The sequence below is a fragment of the Physella acuta genome, unplaced genomic scaffold, assembly GCF_028476545.2.
Source record: "Physella acuta isolate Inbredline_101_S28 unplaced genomic scaffold, ASM2847654v3 ptg002230l, whole genome shotgun sequence".
Taxonomy (NCBI): Eukaryota; Metazoa; Mollusca; class Gastropoda; family Physidae; genus Physella; species Physella acuta.
In genome coordinates, this window is record NW_026733730.1 from 28,849 (window position 1) to 49,342 (window position 20,494).

The 20,494-nt window shown below is 39.5% G+C and overlaps 2 protein-coding genes across 2 annotated transcripts in view; one reads left to right on the forward strand and one right to left on the reverse strand.

Moving 5' to 3' along the window:
- Positions 1–1,309: 1,309 nt before the first annotated feature.
- On the reverse strand, positions 1,310–18,876 carry LOC131932608 (peroxisome biogenesis factor 2). The gene is made up of 8 exons (XM_059289547.1): positions 18,780–18,876; positions 16,356–16,433; positions 16,073–16,135; positions 3,380–3,583; positions 2,752–2,904; positions 2,342–2,389; positions 1,897–2,106; positions 1,310–1,590 (listed from the first exon to the last, which is right to left on the reverse strand). Exons 1-8 carry the CDS (start codon positions 18,816–18,818, stop codon positions 1,489–1,491), a joined length of 897 nt encoding a protein of 298 aa, XP_059145530.1. The 5' UTR covers positions 18,819–18,876; the 3' UTR covers positions 1,310–1,488.
- LOC131932607 (rootletin) overlaps positions 15,567–20,494 on the forward strand; it is a 73,376-nt gene continuing 68,448 nt past the window's right edge. The window contains exon 1 of the mRNA XM_059289543.1: positions 15,567–15,612. Within this exon, the coding sequence (XP_059145526.1) occupies positions 15,592–15,612 (21 nt within the window). The 5' untranslated portion in view covers positions 15,567–15,591. The remainder of the gene's footprint in view (positions 15,613–20,494) is intronic.

A 20,494-nucleotide genomic window follows, 5' to 3' on the forward strand; every position in this document is an offset into this window, starting at 1 on the left:
AGTTTGTTTATTGCATATGTAACATTCACTTTTCAGAAAACTTAATTTTAATCTTTCTCCTGATTAAAAAAGTACAGGTAAAATATTTAATATACACATTTCATTTTTTTAATCAGTATTTAATTTATGTTCATATAAAATATGATTCTATGGCTCATTCTTCATTCAAAAATTAATTTTTAACAATCCTACTGTATGTAAGTCTTAAAAAAAGCTTTACACAAAAATATTTACATTATTAACATTTTACATAGAAATAACCGTGTATCAAAAGTGAACAGTTTGTTAACAAGAAAACCAGAAGAAAAAAAATCCTGTATTTATACAGAATTACTGCAAATATTTTGGAATGGATTTGACTGCATGACTGGACAATCTTTACACAAATATCCCATAATTTCAAGGGTTAAGATGAAAAATTACTACCATTGAAGTAAATCAATCTTCTATGTAAAGTGGACCTTGAAAGTTTAAGGGGTAACTAAAAAACGTATGATAGAGAAACAAAACTTAAAAGAGCCTCACAATAAAGTTAACAATAAGTGAGGAGTCCATATGCACAAACTACAAAGTTCAATTTTTCTTAAAAATGTGTTATCCCCCTTGAGACACCTATTATTTGATTATAGTATTTAGGTGATTTTTGTTAAACAAATCTTTTAACAGGTAAGTTTTCCAACTATAGTGATATGGTAGTTCTAAGATGATTAGTCTATACTGTAGGTCTTTCAATTGAATTCCTCAATTATTGCCAGATTAACTAGTCAGTTAAGGAATAATTTTGATTAAGATTTTTTTCCACGATGTCTTACAAATTTTTGTAGACTACATAAGAGCTTTCTTAAACCCAAATTACTTATTAATACCAATGTATCTCTATCATGAATAAGTTCATTAATAAAACTACTTTATTTACTTTTTTTGTGCTAAATACATAAAACGTGTTACAATGAACTGGACATAAAAACAATTAATACTGCATCACACTGTACAATTAAACTAGGATTTGACATTAAACAAAAATCTTTGAAACAATTTTAGTCCTTGTAGATGGCCTAATGCAAACAACTTCATGCAGAGAAGGCTAGGCTTGAAAGACTTAAATCTTTGAAACAATTTTAGTCCTTGTAGACGACCTAGTGCAAACAACTTCATGCATGAGAAGGCTAGGCTTGAAAGACTTCGTGCAATGAACAAAAAAATTATATTCAACAAAGTTTGCTGGGTACATCATAGTGCTGAACAGGGCAATGTTCCTTGTCTCATCATGGTGGCTTATTGGTTAGCTTCACTGGATCCCTGTTTCACTGGATCCCTGTGTTCAGACCATGCACATTTTTGGTACTGCTAGTTATAAGCCAGTCTTTGCTAGCCATAACACAAAACATGTGGCTCTATCAGTCTCATCAAATCAGTGTAACGACATGGTGTGGTCAGTCTCTAGCCACATAGTGACCTGGTTCAGTTGCGTACTGTTGAGCTTGACTGTCATGGGTTGATGTGGTGTTTGACCGCCTGAATGTTGGTCTGGCTGACCACAGGGTGGCCACATTGTGGACAGGTGTAGTTAGGATCTGCTGAAAAGTTGGCCTTTCAAGAGGAAACAAAAATTCTTGTTACAATATGCATCATTTCAATCCAAACAAGATTGTTAAAATAATTCTCACTGCTATTGTTTAAGTACTCTTAAAATTTGACAGCTATTACAGTCATTAAAGAGGTCATTTACACTGAAATCTCACACAGGTGCTTAAGGGGATCTGCTCAGAGATGTTATAAAAATGTGTATATCAGGTTTATTGATCATTTCTCACAATCTCTTGCTTTAAACCCCCCCCCCCCCCCCCCCCATCTGTTTTTCTGTTTACAAGTTTACACAAGTACGACCAAACTTACAGCAACACAATAATAGCAGAAGACATGGCGGCAGCCAATCTCTCTTGGCATGACAGGGCTCTGGTCACAAACAGCGCAGGACAATAGATCTGCATTGGTGCGGTGCCTCACATGACCTTGAGAGTTTGACCTTTGAACCCCGACCCATCGAGTTACCGTGTTCTTGATTCTTTGAAAGTTGATCAGGGGTAGGAGGAAAAAGAGAAACTCCTGAGAGAAAAAGACATAACTTTTAGTTGAAACAACAGTAAGAAAAAGATTTCAAGTCAACATGTTTTTAACTAGGTGCATCCTCTTCAAGTCAACACTTACATAGAATTTTATTGGCTCAATATTACACCTAAGTTTTTTATTGATGTTTGTTGATATTATCAAAAGTAATAATGATAAGACAATAAAAAACAAATGGGATTTACTTACAGAAAAGCAAATGGGATTTACTTACAGAGAAGCCATGCCACAGAAGTTCTCTGGTCATGTACTCATACCCCACCTGAAAACACAAGAGACATAATGGGTTTATGGGGAGGGTGTGGTAGTCCAGAACTATGGACACCACCAGGGGAGAATAGACATTCAGCTCAAGTGTCAAGTTAACTACACAAAAAATAACTACATGAAACAGACCATTTCTAGACTGTGTTCTATACTGAGCTGTCAATAAATTTACCAACCTTTACCACTACAATCATGCACCCAGCCCTATCTAACATGCCTCTGTCCCTATCTCACCCTCTGCCCCTGCCCATCTGTTTGCCCCTGTGCCCTACCTCACCAGTCTGCCCCCTGTGCCCTACCTCACCAGTCTGCCCCCTGTATCCTATCTCACCTGTCTGCCCCTGTGCCCTATCTCACCTGTCTCTGCCCCTGCCTGTGTGGGAACTGTGCCCTCAGCCCTAACACCCTCTCCACCAGAGTCAGGTAGACTCCCCTCTTGACAAAGACCAGGAGGTTGATCAGAGTGGACACCTTGACCACCGTCTCCACGTGATGCAGCCACCAGTTGACCTGCGGCAGACAGACAGGTATATACAGCGTGGGACTACTACATGTGTACATGTGTACAGGTCAATGTGTACATGTGGCAGTTAGATGGGACTACTACATGTGTACAGGTAAATGTGTACATGTGGCAGTTAGATGGGACTACAACATGTGTACATGTGGTAGTCAGTGTGTATATGTGTTACAAAAATTGTGTTATATTGTGAACTGGGGCAGAAAAAAAGTGACATGACATAAAAACCAACAATCTAAGAGTTTCTTCCAGGTATCTTTTCAAAGAAAGTCTACCCCCCCCCCCCCCCCCCCCCCACACGAAATGGAATTTCTATAGAAAATATATACTTTTAACTGCGTCCGCCCTCCCCCCTCGAAAATTTCAAGTGCCCCCCCCCCCCCCCCCCCTGGAGAAAAACCTCTGGAAGAAACATTACTAAGAGTTTTAATGCCACTCGTAGGATGGCAGCTTCAACTAACAAACCTCAGACTCCAAATGCCCTAGGCCACAGTAAGACAACAGTGTTGCTATCCGCTCCTTCAGCCAAGGGCAGATAATCACAAGAAAGGCATACAAGATTTTCTCCCTGCCAGTGATGCCAGCACCAGGATTAACTTTCCTTGGTTGTCTGTAGTAGATGCCCAGGATCTGTTGGCCAACAGTGGCGCCACTGTCATACAGGGCAAACTGTAAACAAAGGGTTAGAGATAAACTTTTAAAGCCACTGTCATAGAGTGCAAACTGTAAACAAATGGTTAGAGGTAAACTTTTTAAGTCACTGTCATAGAGGGCAAACTGTAAACAAATGGTTAGAGGTAAACTTTTTCAGACACCATCATAAAGGGCAAGCTAACAATATATGAGGACAGCTATGGTAGGGGACCTGCATTTAGAAAGGCAGCATTGACACTGTGCTGACCACACTATTCCTATACTACTGTAGCCATAGAAAGAGATGAACTCTACTTCAGCTGCCATAAAGTCTCTATATGTATTTATTGAAGGCAAACAATACATGTTTAGTGTCTTTTTCCTGGCCAGATAAAGCTCTTTATTGTCACTACGCTACCTACAACATAAACGAAAGGCGCCACTAAGACCACACAACTCTACCATTCACACTAACGCGCACACAACCCCACACATCCGTTTTGGCATTGATCAGCTAATCGATATCGATTTTTTGGTGTAAAATTTCTTGGAATTAGCCTGGCTACACTCCAGAACTGTTTTCAACCCCCCCCCCCCCCCCAACTATGTGAGACACACAAGGATCTTGTGTCGCGGTAATAAAAGGCAGGCAGACGTTCCCGGTACACACAAGATTTGGTCTGGAGATTATAGGTAACTCTGGCAATAAAACACTTTAAACTGAATTACTTCCCTTCGCCCAGTAAAACCCGCTGAATGACGTATGTGTCTAGACGTGTTCACCAGAGTTGAGCAACACATTGAGCTACAGCCTAAAAAATAATGTCGCGGCATGTTTGACTGAATTTGTTGTTGTGAGCGAATGTCTAGTTCAACTGTTTTAGAACAAGACCAATATGTAATCACAACTCTAATACACGTAAGATAATTTCATTGCTAAAGCTCCTGAAATCTTAAGATTCTGTTTTTTATTTTTACTTTGTTCGCCATAATTTAAAAAAAAAAATTCTCATTGATAATTACAGCGTATGAACACCCCCTTCCCCAACACATGTATTAAAATAAAAATGTATCTAACTAGTAAGGGCAAGCAAGACTTAGATCCCCCATGTGTGTCTTCCTTTTAAAATGCTAATGCTGCCAAAGTGTGTATGATAGTCTTTCATAGATCGGCCCGAAGGACTAGTTAGTCGCTGAGGGCAAGAAACATCACAAGGTGAGGGGTTGTGGGGGTGGGTGGAGAGTAGATCCTTGGTGACGTTTGTACGGACCACTAGGTCAGTCGGTGGACCCTTGTACCGACCACTCAGTCTGTGCGCCGTATGTGGACATGTGAGTGTATATGACATATGTATGTCAGAGGGTGTAACACATGTGATGTATGCTTATGTATGACATTTCAGTGTGTTTTGTGTAGGCAAGTCTATGGGCGATATCTTGAACGTGCACCGTACTGATAACCCAGGTAAACAATAAGGAAAGGGGGGTAATCCAGAGACGTTATATTCTACTGGTAGCGGTCGATCATGGGAATATGGTGGTTTACATGGGGTGTGAAAAGTATATGTGGTGGCTTATGGGGGTAGGGTCTGGTTTATGGGTCAACATGTGGGTCATATGTGGTTACATATGAACAAAACATCTCACGAAGGACAGCCGAGTATTCGCCTACAATCCTCTGGTCTAAAACTGAGCAAGACATAAGATAAAACTAACCCCATACGGCCCATAAATGGTACACATTGGGATAGTTTTAAGACGGTGGTTTAATGGCTCTGTACAGCAATATTCGGGTGTAAAAGGGTTAAAGGCACAATAAATTTGCCACTTGGGACATCGAAGTGGTGTGAAAGAGGCGTATAAGGTTGCTAAAACTGTACAACCACATGGTGGCACATGGCCTGGGGCCTAAAAAATAAAATCATAAAAAAAAAATAAATAAAGACAACAAACGCAAGCGAGTTTTTCATTATTAAACATTAACACAGGTTGTTGCATGAGATTTTTCAACTTGATTATTGTTAAATGAAACTCAAATAATTAAACATTTCACCAGTTCTTTCCCTTTAATATGATAAAAAGTTCTACAACCAGCGTGAATAGGCGGCCTACTGAGTTCTTTGCCAGAAAACAACACAGGACCCCTCCTACACTGGTGGCGGAGGGGCGGGGCCTGACCGCCATTATCTTTTTATTTCACACCTGACTGGTGCCACAATCACAACAATGTCACACGGAGATAAGAAAAGCTGTGTTGTCGACAGTGGACATTATATCTCATGACACAATCCACACTGACATTTGACCCGAGGAATGATCGAAGTTATCACACGCCAGTCTCAATGGTGGACGTGGCTATCTGGGCTGTGGCCAACAGAGGGTGTGGGTAGGACGTACACCCCTCACGTCCCTGACAGTGGGGGTCATTTAAAGTAGAAGGGTTGGTTGAACAGGAAGAATCCTCGGGGGACGGGGAGATATTGGGGTGATGTTCTTGATAGCGGCTAATGCGTCTTAGCCACAGGACATTTAAATCATTTATCATTCTTCATAGGAGTATGGGTCATTCGTCATTAGAATTGTGGGCTCTAATTCCTTAGATTTGTAGGCACTAAGTCATTAGAATTGCAGGCCCTAAGTCATTAGAATTGTGGACCCTAAGTCATTAGAATTGCAGGCCCTAAGTCATGAGAATTAGGGGCCCTAAGTCATTAGAATTGTAGGCCCTAAGTCATTAGTATTGTGGGCGCTAAGTCATTAGAATTGTGGGCCCTAACTCATTAGAATTGTGGGCCCTAAGTCATTAGAATTGTGGGCGCTAAGTCATTAGAATTGTGGACCATTAAGTCATTAGAATTGTGGGCCCTAAGTCATTAGAACTGTGAGCCCTAAGTCATTAGAAGTGTGGGCCCTAAGTCATTAGAATTGTAGACAGTGGTCGCCATGCCAACCTCTGATCCCCCCCAAAAAAACCATCACAAAACTGCGATTATCCACTTAACAGCTTCACCAACCCAACCGTCTGGACGGCAAACTTTGCCCTGGAACATTTAGCTGCCCAATTAAACACACAAATAAGCAGTTTAGTCTTTCCTTTAACTGAAATAGGTAAAGTTTAGACTCGAGTCTCGCGATAAGACTATCAAAAAACTATTATTGAACACGTCTCATCGATCGGCAAACATGGGAGAGCACTGCGAATTTTCCGATCCTTGAGTTATGGTTCCTGCCGGTGTAGGGGACATAAGCAGCACAACGCAAACAACAACACGGGCACAAAATGGAGACAGTCTGAAACAACGAACACAAGGCACAAGAACTCAATCATTTCTCACACAAACCTACTGAAACAACACGAGGCTAGATGGTGAAATTTTAAAACCGTGTAAACATTTCTCTGGAGGTGATATCGATGAATCGATACATGATTGAAGCCGACGATTGATCGATCTCTGAAGCCAGTAGCGTTAAAGGGACTAGGAGCGAGACCAGTGGACAACAACACGCCATCTGATACATGTGCTGTCACGGGTAAGTCACTGTTTCTTCTGCCATAACGTCACACGCACACACACACACACACGCAATAAGCCACACGGATCACGTGGGCAGACTTAACACACACACACACACTGGTAGTGAGGGAGTCTAGCAAAGACTAGGACCCAGGGACGCGAGTTCGAATACCTCACAGCCAGACATGTTACGACAATTCCTCTTTTTAAGTCGTGTAAAACACCTTTATGTGAGCTTCCATTACAACACAGTAGGGCACATATAATTAACATCATTCTACCCCAAGACAATATGTCACATATATTTAGATGTTCGTGTATTCCAACATAATTCTACCCCAAGACAATATCCAAGACAATATGTCACATATATTTAGATGTTCGTGTATTCCAACATAATTCTACCCCAAGACAATATGTCACATATATTTAGATGTTCGTGTATTCCAACATAATTCTACCCCAAGACAATATGTCACGTATAGTATAGATGTTCTTGTATTCCAACACAATTCTACCCCAAGACAATGTCACGTATAGTATAGATGTTCATGTATTCTAACATAATTCTACCCCAAAACAATATGTCACGTATAGTATAGATGTTCATGTATTCTTACATAATTCTACCCCAAAACAATATGTCACGTATAGTATAGATGTTCATGTATTCTAACATAATTCTACCCCAAGACAATATGTCACATATATTATAGATGTTCATGTATTCTGACATAATTCTACCCCAAGACAATATGTCACGTATATTATAGATGTTCATGTATTCTGACATAATTCTACCCCAAGACAATATGTCACGTATATTATAGATGTTCATGTATTCTGACATAATTCTACCCCAAGACAATATGTCACGTATAGCATAGATGTTCATGTATTCTTACATAATTCTACCCCAAGACAATATGTCACGTATAGTATAGATGTTCATGTATTCTAACATAATTCTACCCCAAGACAATATGTCACGTATAGTATAGATGTTCATGTATTCTAACATAATTCTACCCCAAGACAATATGTCACGTATAGTATAGATGTTCATGTATTCGAACATAATTCTACCCCAAGACAATATGTCACATATATTATAGATGTTCATGTATTCCAACATAATTCTACCCCAAGACAATATGTCACGTATAGTATAGATGTTCGTGCATTCCAACATAATTCTACCCCAAGACAATGTCACGTATAGTATAGATGTTCGTGCATTCCAACATAATTCTACCCCAAGACAATATGTCACAAATATTATAGATGTTCGTGTATTCCAACACCCATACAACGCACCAGTCGTGTATAACACAATATGTCACATACAGGTTGCTTCATTATTCACATACTCTAACATATCACATACACTTAACAATTTATGCAACTACACACGATATGTTGCATATGTGTTAGTTGTTAGCTGCCTTACACCCCACTGTAACATATATTCATAGTCATGTCAGTAACACGTACTTTTTAAAGCTAGTCTTGTACTCCGTTACATACAGGGTTCATCATGTAATATGTCCCATACAATTTAAAAGAAAGATCAGACAAATACTTCAGTTACCGGCTTGTATGTAAATAAGTATGTCAAGGAGCACAATAAAAGCATTCATGTATGGTCGTACATTAATAGTTATATTATTATGTACTATGGGACTTCTGATCTTAAAGCAACATTTTAAATGACATTTTATATATATATATATATATATATATATATATATATATATATAAAACTTTGTATATATATATATAAATATATAAATATATAACTTTGTATATATATATATATATATATATATATAAATATATAACTTTGTATATATATATATATATAAATTATATATATATATATATATATATATATATATATATATATATATATATATATATATATATATATACAAAGTTATATATTTATAATATCCACACACATTATGTATGAAAATAAAAAGGCCATTACATTATCTTGATAGTGATGGTTGCTATAAACTTAACGAATTTATTTTTGAAAAATAAGAAAGAAATCAAAGCCAGCTTCCGTTAAAATACTCTAGTGAGTTTTCTATAAAAAAAGTAAATCAGACTCTGCATCTTGTACAAATGTCACAGCAGTGCGTGGTCGGCTATAAATAGATCACATGCCTTTGATTTTCTATTAGCCAGAGTAGGGGTTCGATCCGCTCACATCGAGCGAAATTGTATCGATTGCTGTCAATCACTGCAATACCTTTTTGGGAGGGAGGGGGGGGGGAGCTTACAAGTTAGATGGTGACGCCACGCCACTGACCAGATCACGTGGTGCCACCACTGACCAGATCACGTGGTGCCGCCACTGACCAGATCACTAATCCTTTAAACTGGACGCCAGCTCTACATGGCAAGTTCCAGAACGTTCACATCATGACAGGGCTAAACATATTCAGATCAATCGAATTACCAAGACAGCGTTAGACAATGGGACCAAACACCAGAAAACTGCTGCCAACAAAGGCTTCTCTTTTACCAACAAACTGTGAAAAAAAAAAAACGTTCACCGGCCTTATGAGCGCGGACCCGTAATGCCAACATACAGAATAAATTTATTTGCATGTGTGAGCAAAGTTGGTTGCGTGCTGGCTAAACGGTGTTTACGGGGAGTATGTTTGAAAGAAACCAATATAAAGGCGCAGGGATTAAGAACATTTTCGTGTCTCAGGTGACGTTGGTCGAGTGGGGGATGGAGAAACAAGGGGCGGTAAACCTGGAGTGAAAACAGGGGCGAGAACTAGCGCTAGCTAAAACACACAGCATCGATCTTGTGGGTTTAGAGTCAATATTGTATCACTATAGAAAAATGCTTGGCAACCATAGTTTATCATGCGTAGTTGCTACATTAGCTTGTGCTGTCAAGTGGGATGGGATCCGTAGCAGGCCGGACAAAGACGAACCAATATAGGAATAAATAGAAACTGGACAAATACGAACCAATATAGGAATAAATAGAAACAGGACAAATACGAACCAATATAGGAATAAATAGAAACTGGACAAATACGAACCAATATAGGAATAAATAGAAACCGGGCAAACATGAACCAATATAGGAATAAATAGAAACTGGACAAACATGAACCAATATAGGAATAAATAGAAACTGGACAAATACGAACCAATATAGGAATAAATAGAAACCGGGCAAATACGAACCAATATAGGAATAAATAGAAACTGGGCAAACATGAACCAATATAGGAATAAATAAAAACTGGACAAAGACGAACCAATATAGGAATAAATAGAAACCGGACAAACATGAACCAATATAGGAATAAATAGAAACCGGACAAACATGAACCAATATAGGAATAAATAGAAACTGGACAAATACGAACCAATATAGGAATAAATAGAAACCGGACAAACACAAACTAGACAAATGAATGATAAAATAGAAAGTGGCCTAAAATAAATAGCCGGACTAACACTTAATAGCGTAGAAGGGTGTGGTCACCATACCTAGAGCAGTAGCTGTCGAGGAAGATGCCGCTAAACGGGAATCGAACTCGAAATTTTTGGGATTGCAATCGTGCCGCACAACCAGTCATCGCGTGATGCAACACGCAAACTTCTTCTTCGTTTTAAATTGAGAATATGGTGGAGGATTTAGACAACAAGTCCAACTTCGTGAATAAACCGGACTGTGGTCTCCAGATCAGCAGGTGCCCCATATAATTTTTCCCTGAGTGGGGTGAGCAGGGGCCAGTGTCTGACTCGCGCCTGGCTATACAAAGAACATTCCTGAAGGACGTGCTCCGTATTTTCCGGGGCCTTGCCACAAGGGCTTATTTCGCCACACCCAATTTTTAGTTTTTTATGCATGTGTTGATTTAGTCTGTTATGGCCTGTTCTGAGTCTAAAGATGATGTATTGTTGTTTTCTTGTCAAATTATAATATCCATCATCTTTATTGTAGTGAGGGTGTGTGTCAGACCACATTTGTGTTTGTTTTTTTATTTCTTTTGGGTGTAACGAGATTTCCGGTTGTTTTTTCTAACACGCAAACGTTTTTCCAACAAAGACCACCCTCTACCCTAATGTGACAGATGAGCAGAGTTTCTTCCAGGCATCTCTTCGCCCCCCCCCCCCCCCCGAACGAAATGAAATTTATATAATTTATATAGAAAATATATACTTCCCCGAAGAAAGTCTACCGCCCCCCCCCCCCCCCCCCCCGAAAATTTCAAGTGCCCCCCCCCCTGGAGAAAAAAGTATGAAAGAAACACTGCAGATCAGTCTAAACGAAACTGGCGACTAAAGCTAACAGTCAAGTCAGTTCTGACAGTCCGGTGCCTCCAGCCATCTAGAATCTGTTTAAGTTGGCCTAGACTTGGTGCTAGTATAAGCCAACAGTATGGCTAGAGTTCAATGATAGAAAACATTCATGTTGTAAAAGTAATAAGTAAATTTCACATCCAGTGAAAGTAAACATTCATGTTGTAAAAGTAATAAGTAAAGTTCACATCCAGTGAAGTAAACATTCATGTTGTAAAAGTAATAAGTAAAGTTCACATCCAGTGAAAGTAAACATTCATGTTGTAAAAGTAATAAGTAAAGTTCACATCCAGTGAAAGTAAACATTCATGTTGTAAAAGTAATAAGTAAAGTTCACATCCAGTGAAAGGAAACATTCATATGTTGTAAAAGTAATAAGTAAAGTTTCCATGTGATCTCGGTATATGAAGGTATAGTGTGATCAGCCGCGTTTAATTTCCATAACTTGAGCTAGGTACACATTAGAGCTGGGTAGACTCAGGGACGTTCTACGTCTACAGACTTGAACCCGGATTCAAACTCGAGACTTACTGGTTAGCAGCCGAGCGCTCTATCGTTAGGGCACGCCGTCCCACATTCATTTGCTGTGGTCAGAGACAAATATGATCTCTACTTCATCTGATCAATGGTGGCAGTAAGTTATACTACAAACAACTCTCATTTATCAAAGATAAATGAATCCAAGCCATACTTTGAAAGTATAATGATGCAGCCTTGATAAATCTGAATGACCTGTTTCAGACAATAGCAGAAGAAAGCCATGAGTGTTGACCCTACGACTGGACCAGGTCGAGCTAGTCCGGCCAGTGATGACCTGGACGAAGAAGGCAGCGCCGTAGACGATGTGTCTTTCCACCATCGGGTGACGCAGGGTACAGGTAACTAGATGGGACGGTAGCTTTAGTCAATGGGTAGTTCTGTCGTAGATGGGACGGTAGCTTTAGTCAATGGGTAGTTCTGTCGTAGATGTGATGGTGGCTTTAGTTAACGGATAGTTCTGTCTTTTCTTAGTAGTGACGGTAGCCACTGTGACAGTTCTGTCTAAAGGGAATTCCCCAAATGTGTTTTTAATCAGCTACTTCTCCTTTTCGACCACTAAACATCATGAATGTCACTGGTGGTAACCTATCTATCCTACTGTTGTTAGTGGTAGACACACTAGGGGGGCGGTAGACATACTGGGGGAAATCGACCCATCCTTTATACAGACATATATTAATTTTGCACATATAACACACACTCACACGGTCATTAAATTTTGTATGTCATGTATTGCTAACCAAGCCGTATGAATGATTACGCTTATCATATCTGACAACAGACGCTAGCCAAGCTGACGTTCAACTAGAGGAAGACAGCAGCGCCACTGATGTAACAGACTCGCTGGAAATCAAAGAAGACCCCCAACCCCACACAACTGACCTCCCACCCCAAACAAATGACCCCCCAGCCAATACAACTGACCCCCAAGCCAATACAACTGACCCCCAACCCCACACAACTGACCCCACACGCCAAACATCAGATCACCCAACCAATACAACTGACCCCCCAGCCAATACAACTGACCCCCCAGCCCAAACATCAGACGAGAACCAACAGCTGGTCAGTTCCCTGCCTGCCGACACTGTGGAGCAGATCCCACCTCAGCCACTGGACGACACGGCCCAACAAGAGGGGACAACAATCGAGAATGACGTGAGACAGACGTTAACAGCAGACGTCAGAAGGCAGACTTGGGGACAGACTTCTCTGGACAGCGATCAAGGATCAGACGACACAGAAAGGCAGACGCACATGTCGTCACTCGATAACGAAGACTACAGGGGCGATGCCGAGGAAAAGGCACAAACGTCCTCTGAAGTGGAAGAGGACATCCCTGCAGACACCGAGGCTCCAGTGGTGGAAGAGGACATCCCAGCAGACACTGAGGCTCCAGTGGTGGAAGAGGACATCTCAGCAGACGCCGAGGCTCCAGTGTCCGCACTACACTGGGCAGCCAGCAGGCCGGATGTGAGAAGTCCCACTCCTCCAGTGGTGGAGGAGGATGTGGACAGTGACCTACAAAACCAGGTGGACAGTGACCTACACAACCAGGTGGACAGTGACCTACAAAAGCAGGTGTCCATCTCCAGCCAGGTGGAGGTCAAGGATGACACAGGCAGCAGGTCAAGTACTCCATCAGATCAACGAATCCTAGAGCATGGAGATCCCCAAGTTCTTGATGAGAACGTCATTGAGGCCCAACAAAAAAGCCCACCAGACTCGCCGAAAAAAGTCCTAGATCCATCTTTACTAGCTGATCAGACAGGTAAACATGCAGACAGCCAAGAGAAAGATCCTGACGTCAAACACACGGAGAGCGATGACGACAACGACCAACGGACACGCACGCCAAGCGACGGACACATCAGTGACGACAGCATAGACAGCTTCAAGGCTGAAGGCATTTCCCTCAAGGTGGAAGCTGCGGCCAGAATCAAAGTCACATCTGATGAACCTTCCAGGGTAGCCCCGGCAACTAAACATGGCCACATCAGGCTGATCAGCCCAGAGTTGCTGGAGGCTGAGAGGCCAATCATAGTAGCAGCATCCCCTCCTCTCTCCACTAGTATGCCACTACGGCGCATGAAGTCGCCAGATACACGAACATCAGCAGGCTATGGGGGCCAGGACACAGCTAATAAAGTCGAGGTAGAAAAACACTTTGATGAAAGTGGACAACAGCAGCCAGAGAATAAACCTCAGGAGGGATTTAGAGAGGAGGGGTTAGAGGAAGATAAAGAGAATAAAGAGGCAACACCAGAGGAAAGAACTGATGTCAGAAATGTAGAAGAAGATGAGGAAGACACTGGAAGAAAAGAGAAGTTAGCTGGTGGGATAGACCTTGACAAAGATACAGATGACGTCAAGTCTGAAACCAGTGAAGTTACCTCCCACAAGAGTCAAGATGAGAAAGAGACCAATCAGACACTTACTTACACAGGGGAAGACTTTCATCAGTTGTCTGCCGCAGAAACTTATTCTGAAAAAGACATGTACGAGCCACTGTACAGCCAAGAGGTTCAGAGTCCGCTACATACAGGAGCAACAAGAGCCACAAAAAAAGTGAGGATAGAGCCTCCATATTATGAGAACATTGAAGAAGTCCCTGAAAATGGTGGCGACTCGAGCCACAATGACAGAAACTTATCCACGGCTTCTCGAAGATTCCGGATGGAAAACGTGGATGACATCCAGGCAGTGACGGACATTGTGGAGGACGTGTATGGAGATTCTTACGACATGTTACCAGAGTCCAGTGTGGTGGACAGTGACCAGCGCCACCTGTACGGCAGCGCTGATGACGATGAGAACATCAGCAGCGTCAGCGAGCATTGTGGGGAGGATGAAGAGGAGACGTACCAAAAACAACCCACGTATCAAACGTTGGGGCCGTACAGCTACCAACACCCCGGCTACTCAGCCAACAGTTTTGACAAGTACGAACATCTGACAAGACGATCATTTGGCGAGACGGATGAGCTCTTGTCTGGTTACCATGACGACACTGGCTCAGTTATCAGCGACCTGTGCACCCCTCGGCCAGACTCAAGCAGGGTGACAAGCTTGAGTCAATTCAAATCTAAAATGCCCAAGTTCTCGTCTGTGGTGTATTCATTCAAGCGTCACCATGCAGCTGCCGTTAGAACCCCTCCACCCACACCCCGACCATCAGTGGCAGAGGTTGATGTCGGCAGCTACAGTTATCTCCAAGCCGACCCCACCACACATGATATCAACAGCTACAGACAAGATGAGAAAATAAAAAAAATTGATGTTGACAACCACGGCTATCCCCAGGATGACACCAACAAAAAAATAAACGGCCGTTACAGCTATGGCCACACCACAAAAGTCGACCTCAGCAACAGCTACGACCAAGAGGACACCAGAAATATTGACAGCTATACCTATGAACAAGATGAAAAAGTCAAAGAAATTGGTCCTAGTTACCACAGCTATGACCATGATGACACAGCCAACAAAGTTGACGTGAGCAGCTACAGCCATAGCCGAGCCACTGATCCAGTAAGCTACAGCCATAGCCGAGCCACTGATCCAGTAAGCTACAGCCATAGCCGAGCCACTGATGCAGGAAGCTACAGCCATAGCAGAGCCACTGATCCAGGAAGCTACAGCCATAACATGGGTAACACCACCAAAAAGGTAAGTAAATACAGCTAGACAGCCAGTAGAACATTAATACCACATAGCTTTATAATGCTTTATTATATCTTAGATAATTGCTGTTACTGCATTAGTGCAGCCAGAAAGCTTTACATCCATCACAAAACAAGTTACTTCAACATACAAACGCACTCACTGCATTCATAATAGAAACACAACAAAACTGACAGATTCATAACACTGAGTTCATGTTTACAACTTTTCTGGTGGAGAGTAGAGGTGGGAAGAGAAAAACAACTTATTAAAGGGAGACTCATGAGGTTTTGAACATTTTTTTCCAATTACCTGCGTATTCATTTTATTTCCCTATTTTATGTTAAAATAAGTATCAACAAACATTTAAAAATTGTTTTGAAGGAGTTTTAAAAAAAAAATTATATAGGTAAATTGGTAATAACCCGATGTTAAAGTGCTTAAGGTGTAGGCTAAATTTGCTTACTTTCCACAAGAGAAATTTGATGGCTGCTTGTATTTCTGGCTCAAACCGTGCTAAAAAGTTGACCTGTAGAGAAAAATACATTTGTTATACTTATACCAGTGTTGCTTGTAAAAACTACATAACCACTTTCAAAATAAAGCATCCCAATTTAAAGTTTGAAAAAAAATTACATTACATTCTTTTACTTTATAAATAGTGATACACAATAAATGTTTCAGTTAACTATAAGCAGATACAAAATCCTTATGATACTTAATAAATACATGTTCAACTTGAAACGCACCTTGTGATATTTAAAGAGCTGTGAAAGCTGTGTCTTTGTTAGTTGTACCAGCTCTTGGTCTAGTTCTGATGCATCCAGCTGTTCAGGACATAAGTCATGTGAGAAAAAATAAAATAAAACCATTATCTTGACAATCCAAACAACGATCAAAGCAAACTAGAATTTAATATAATGTTAGTTGTGTGAGACATGTATATTATTACTATTTTAAAAATATCACTAAAGCTAAAATACTAAACTAAGTGCTAATGATAATGACATGGGAAGCATAGCTGGCAGGCCCTACAGCCAATGATTTGTAACCCAAACTCCAGGGTTTGGATCCCTTAACATCACTTGACAATTTTGAAAGTCGGGTCACAAATTTTTTCTTTATGGTGAAAATTATCAAGTTAAATAGAGAAATCATGTGTATTTTTCCAACATGATTGTGAGTAGGCTATTTACAAAGCAAATGTAAGATAAATCCAGTCGAGGTCCCAGAATCTATATACTCCTCAAAATTAAGTAAATTGCGAGAATGAAATGGGATACATACTTGCGAAATTACAGGTAAATAGCAAGACGGAATTAGCTATTTTTTGGTTTCATGCTTTTGGTGATGTGTTTTTTCACCAGATATGCAAGAAAAAAATTTATAAAGTAAACAAGTAGATATATAACGCGAGTGTTGTATGTTGTTCTTTTCAAAAAAATATTTCTTGATCTAGTTTAGATTTTTTTTTTTAAATTTAAAGAATCTTAACATCCTTTCTCCAATGCTGGTCCGCTCATGTTTTCTTGTCAGCGGGAGAAAAATCTCAGTGTACAGGGTCGAAAACCAGCGGTCGCAGGACAATTTGGCTTGCATCTTACCCCCAAGTTAGAGTAGTGTTGCAAAGAAAATTTTGATTGTGACCGCCACCTACAATTTATTGTTTCATCTTATAAATATCAATTTTGATGATTTTTCAAAATGTTTATAGTTAAAATTATTTTAGGCCTATAAAAAATAAATCACACTTTTAAAATTGCTTTTTTATACTGCTATGCTTTCTACAAGTACAACAATACAAGTTATTAAAGATCAGAAGGTATTATTAGCTTTATATTAACATTGTGGCTGAATATTTCTCCAGTTGACAAGATTATATGCTCACAATGACTACAAGCACGTTTGTCTTTTGATATTTCTCAGGCTATGACCTTTGTTAAAGTTATATGCAATGACTGAGACCCCTAAACTGGCGGGATTTTTCTTGCGCTGACAAAAAAAAAAGGTTAGCTGGTGACAATGTCTAGAATTTTAAACATAGATTTTTAAGAAAAAGTCTAAAATAATATTCTTTTTATGAACTCATAGTGACCTTTCGACCAAGACGGAATTTTTCTCCCACTGACAAGAAAATGTGAGAGAGCGATTTAAGGAGCAACGATATTATGATTTCTTTAATTTAAATAAAATCTCAAGTGGATAAAAAAAACCCATCAAACACTCGCGATAAATCTAGATTACTCAAGATCAACTTGTTTAGTTTAGCTTATAACTTTTCTTCTCACACATCTGGTGAAAAAGTTACAAACCACCAAAAGCAAGAAACAAAAAAAATGTTGCACACATCATCTCGCTATTTACCCATGATTCCGCAGCTTTGTCTCGCATTTTTTTCTTGACGTTTACAGCTTCATCTATTTCAGGCATTTTGCGTATCACAATTAACCAACAACAACAACTGTATTTTATTTATAGTTTGGTGTGTAACCTATGTTCTCTTTAATAAATCAGTAAGAAGTGTAGGCTACTATCTAGAATCTAGATAATAGAGATGATTATAGATACCGGTGTCCCATAATAGACTCTTCCACTTCCATAAAATAGGCGCGTTGGGTTGTTAGTAGTATTGTAATCTCGATTAATTTTATGGTTAGAAATTAGGGTTAGGCATATGGTAGGACCAGGGTTGGGGTTAGGGACAGGGTTAGCATTGATTGACATTCATTATAGCCAGTCATGTGTGTATTATTTAGTTAACTACCAGAAACCTAACACCCCTTTTTTAAAGAAGACTCCAATATTAATAAATATTATTATATTATGGACACCAGTGTAAATTACTAAATATCCTCCCGATAATAGATGATAATAATATTAATAGATATAGACCTAGATCTAGTTTAAAAAATGGTTATTGTAATCTATCAACTATTGTCTCAGTGAACAGTCACAGTACAATACTTGAGTACAGTGTGTTGTTAACTTGTTTTTGTTAGACACCCAAGGCCACTTGCTGCTGCAGGCTGCTAGATCTACTGCTTGCGAGATCGTATAATCCGTATATTTAAAAAAAAAAAAAAAACATAACTAACGCGTTTACTTTATTTGAGTCTTAAGAGTTTAGTATAAACGTAGAAAAAAATGAACTCCCATTTAAGGCGCATTCTAACCTGGCTAACTCGTAAAGCATCGACAGGACCAGAATCCATGCTTAAAAGTTAGATTCTTGAATATTGGTAAACAAGACTAGTGTTAGCCATCGATTGGTTCCGGTGCAATGAGTTAGTATAAAATTTGGAATATTTAAGAATGCAAAACGAAATATGTGTAATTTATTTATGCATTTCGGGAAAATGCCAAAAAGAGCCCTAAAATATTCAAAAAATAAATTGTTTTCTAAGTAGATCTATGTAATAACAACAAAAGTTGTAACGGATAAGAATATGCTAGGATGTCTCCGAATATTCTCTTCTTGTTTTTTTAAAGATTTATAATTTATTGATTATTGATCATTGGCCCATAGTTCTATATCATTATTGATTAATATTCGGCCAAAAAATAGGCCTAATATTATTAAATAACAGAAGGTTTATCTTTATTTCTAGTAGAATATAGGCCCATTGCATATAATGATATCTATGTTTAACTATTTGTTTAGCAGGGGGAAAACTGTCCTAGATTACCGAAGCCTATAAGACTATGTGGGTTTTTAAATTTGAACTACGTGTACGGTACTAGATCTATACGTTCTGTTCCTATGTCTGATAATAAAGACTTCCTTTATCAGCAATATCAATAAAATCTCAATTCAGTTGAACGCGAAAAACGGGGCAGGTAGTTTCAAGAGTGTGGGGATTTCTTAAAGTTTAAAGGTCAGAACACAGAAATTGATTTATTTTGCATTAAAATTTTCAGTTAGAATGTATTAAATTATTTTCTCGGTAGAAATGTATTTTACATTTCAAATTCTTTTTTTATTGTTGCCTACTATTTTAGGCCCACATTATCTTTTATATTAATTTAGTCATGTAATTTTCTTGAAGTTTATTTTTATATGATTAGAGAAGAGCCTATTGATAATGGTATTTTCTTTAATTTATATTTTGCGAATATTTAGAAAAAAAATCTTAATACTAAAGAGCTAAAAGTATATACATCTAGGCCTATGATATGAAAAAAAACTTAGGCCCTATTTCAATCGATCATTGTACCAATAAGGAACCTACTCCTTTTACATATTTTACATATATGAAATGTATGTATGTTGTTCAAGAGTGACGTCATGGTGTTTTGTCGATTTTTATTATCCCCCCCCCCCCCTCACCATTATCACATAACTTAAAAAAAATAAAGTTAGACATCACACTCCCAATGGCGTCTCAGTTCTGCCTAACATGCCCCCACCCCCATGCATATTAAAAAAAAAACGGTTTCTTTCTAAATTATTAATTAAGCCGGGTTAACATTGAGCATACTGATCAGTTTTTGTTACTCACGGCAAAATCAACTTTATATTTATATATACAGAGGCGTAGCGAGAGGGGGGGGGGGGGGGCGGGGGTGCGGACCGCACCGGGTGACACCATTTAGGGGGGTGACACCAAGGCAAAAAATAGCAAAATGTATAGAGAAAAACTTGAGGTGGCGTGCAAATCGAAAGTTTGAGGGGGGGGGGGTGCAAATCGAAAATTTGAAAGTTTGTCCCCGGGAAGGGTCGCTACGCCTCTGGGGGGGGGGGGGGGGGTGACACCATCGAATCAGGCGCGTCCGACGGCGCCTCGGCCTATGTATAACATGAAAGTCCCTAACTCTGATGCAAAAATTCAGTAGTCTATATAGGCCTGCTCAAATGTAATAACTTAAAACAGGAAATTTTAAAAGAAGA

Coding starts and splice junctions, on each gene's coding strand:
- LOC131932608 (XM_059289547.1), bottom strand. CDS start 18,818: ATGGATTCTGGTCCTGTCGATGCTTTACGAGTTAGCCAG. Junction 3,584..16,072: donor TCAAATTTCTCTTGTGGAAA/GTAAGCAAATTT, acceptor CTTTGTTTACAG/TTTGCCCTGTATGACAGTGG. Junction 1,591..1,896: donor TCTGCTATTATTGTGTTGCT/GTAAGTTTGGTC, acceptor TCCTCTTGAAAG/GCCAACTTTTCAGCAGATCC.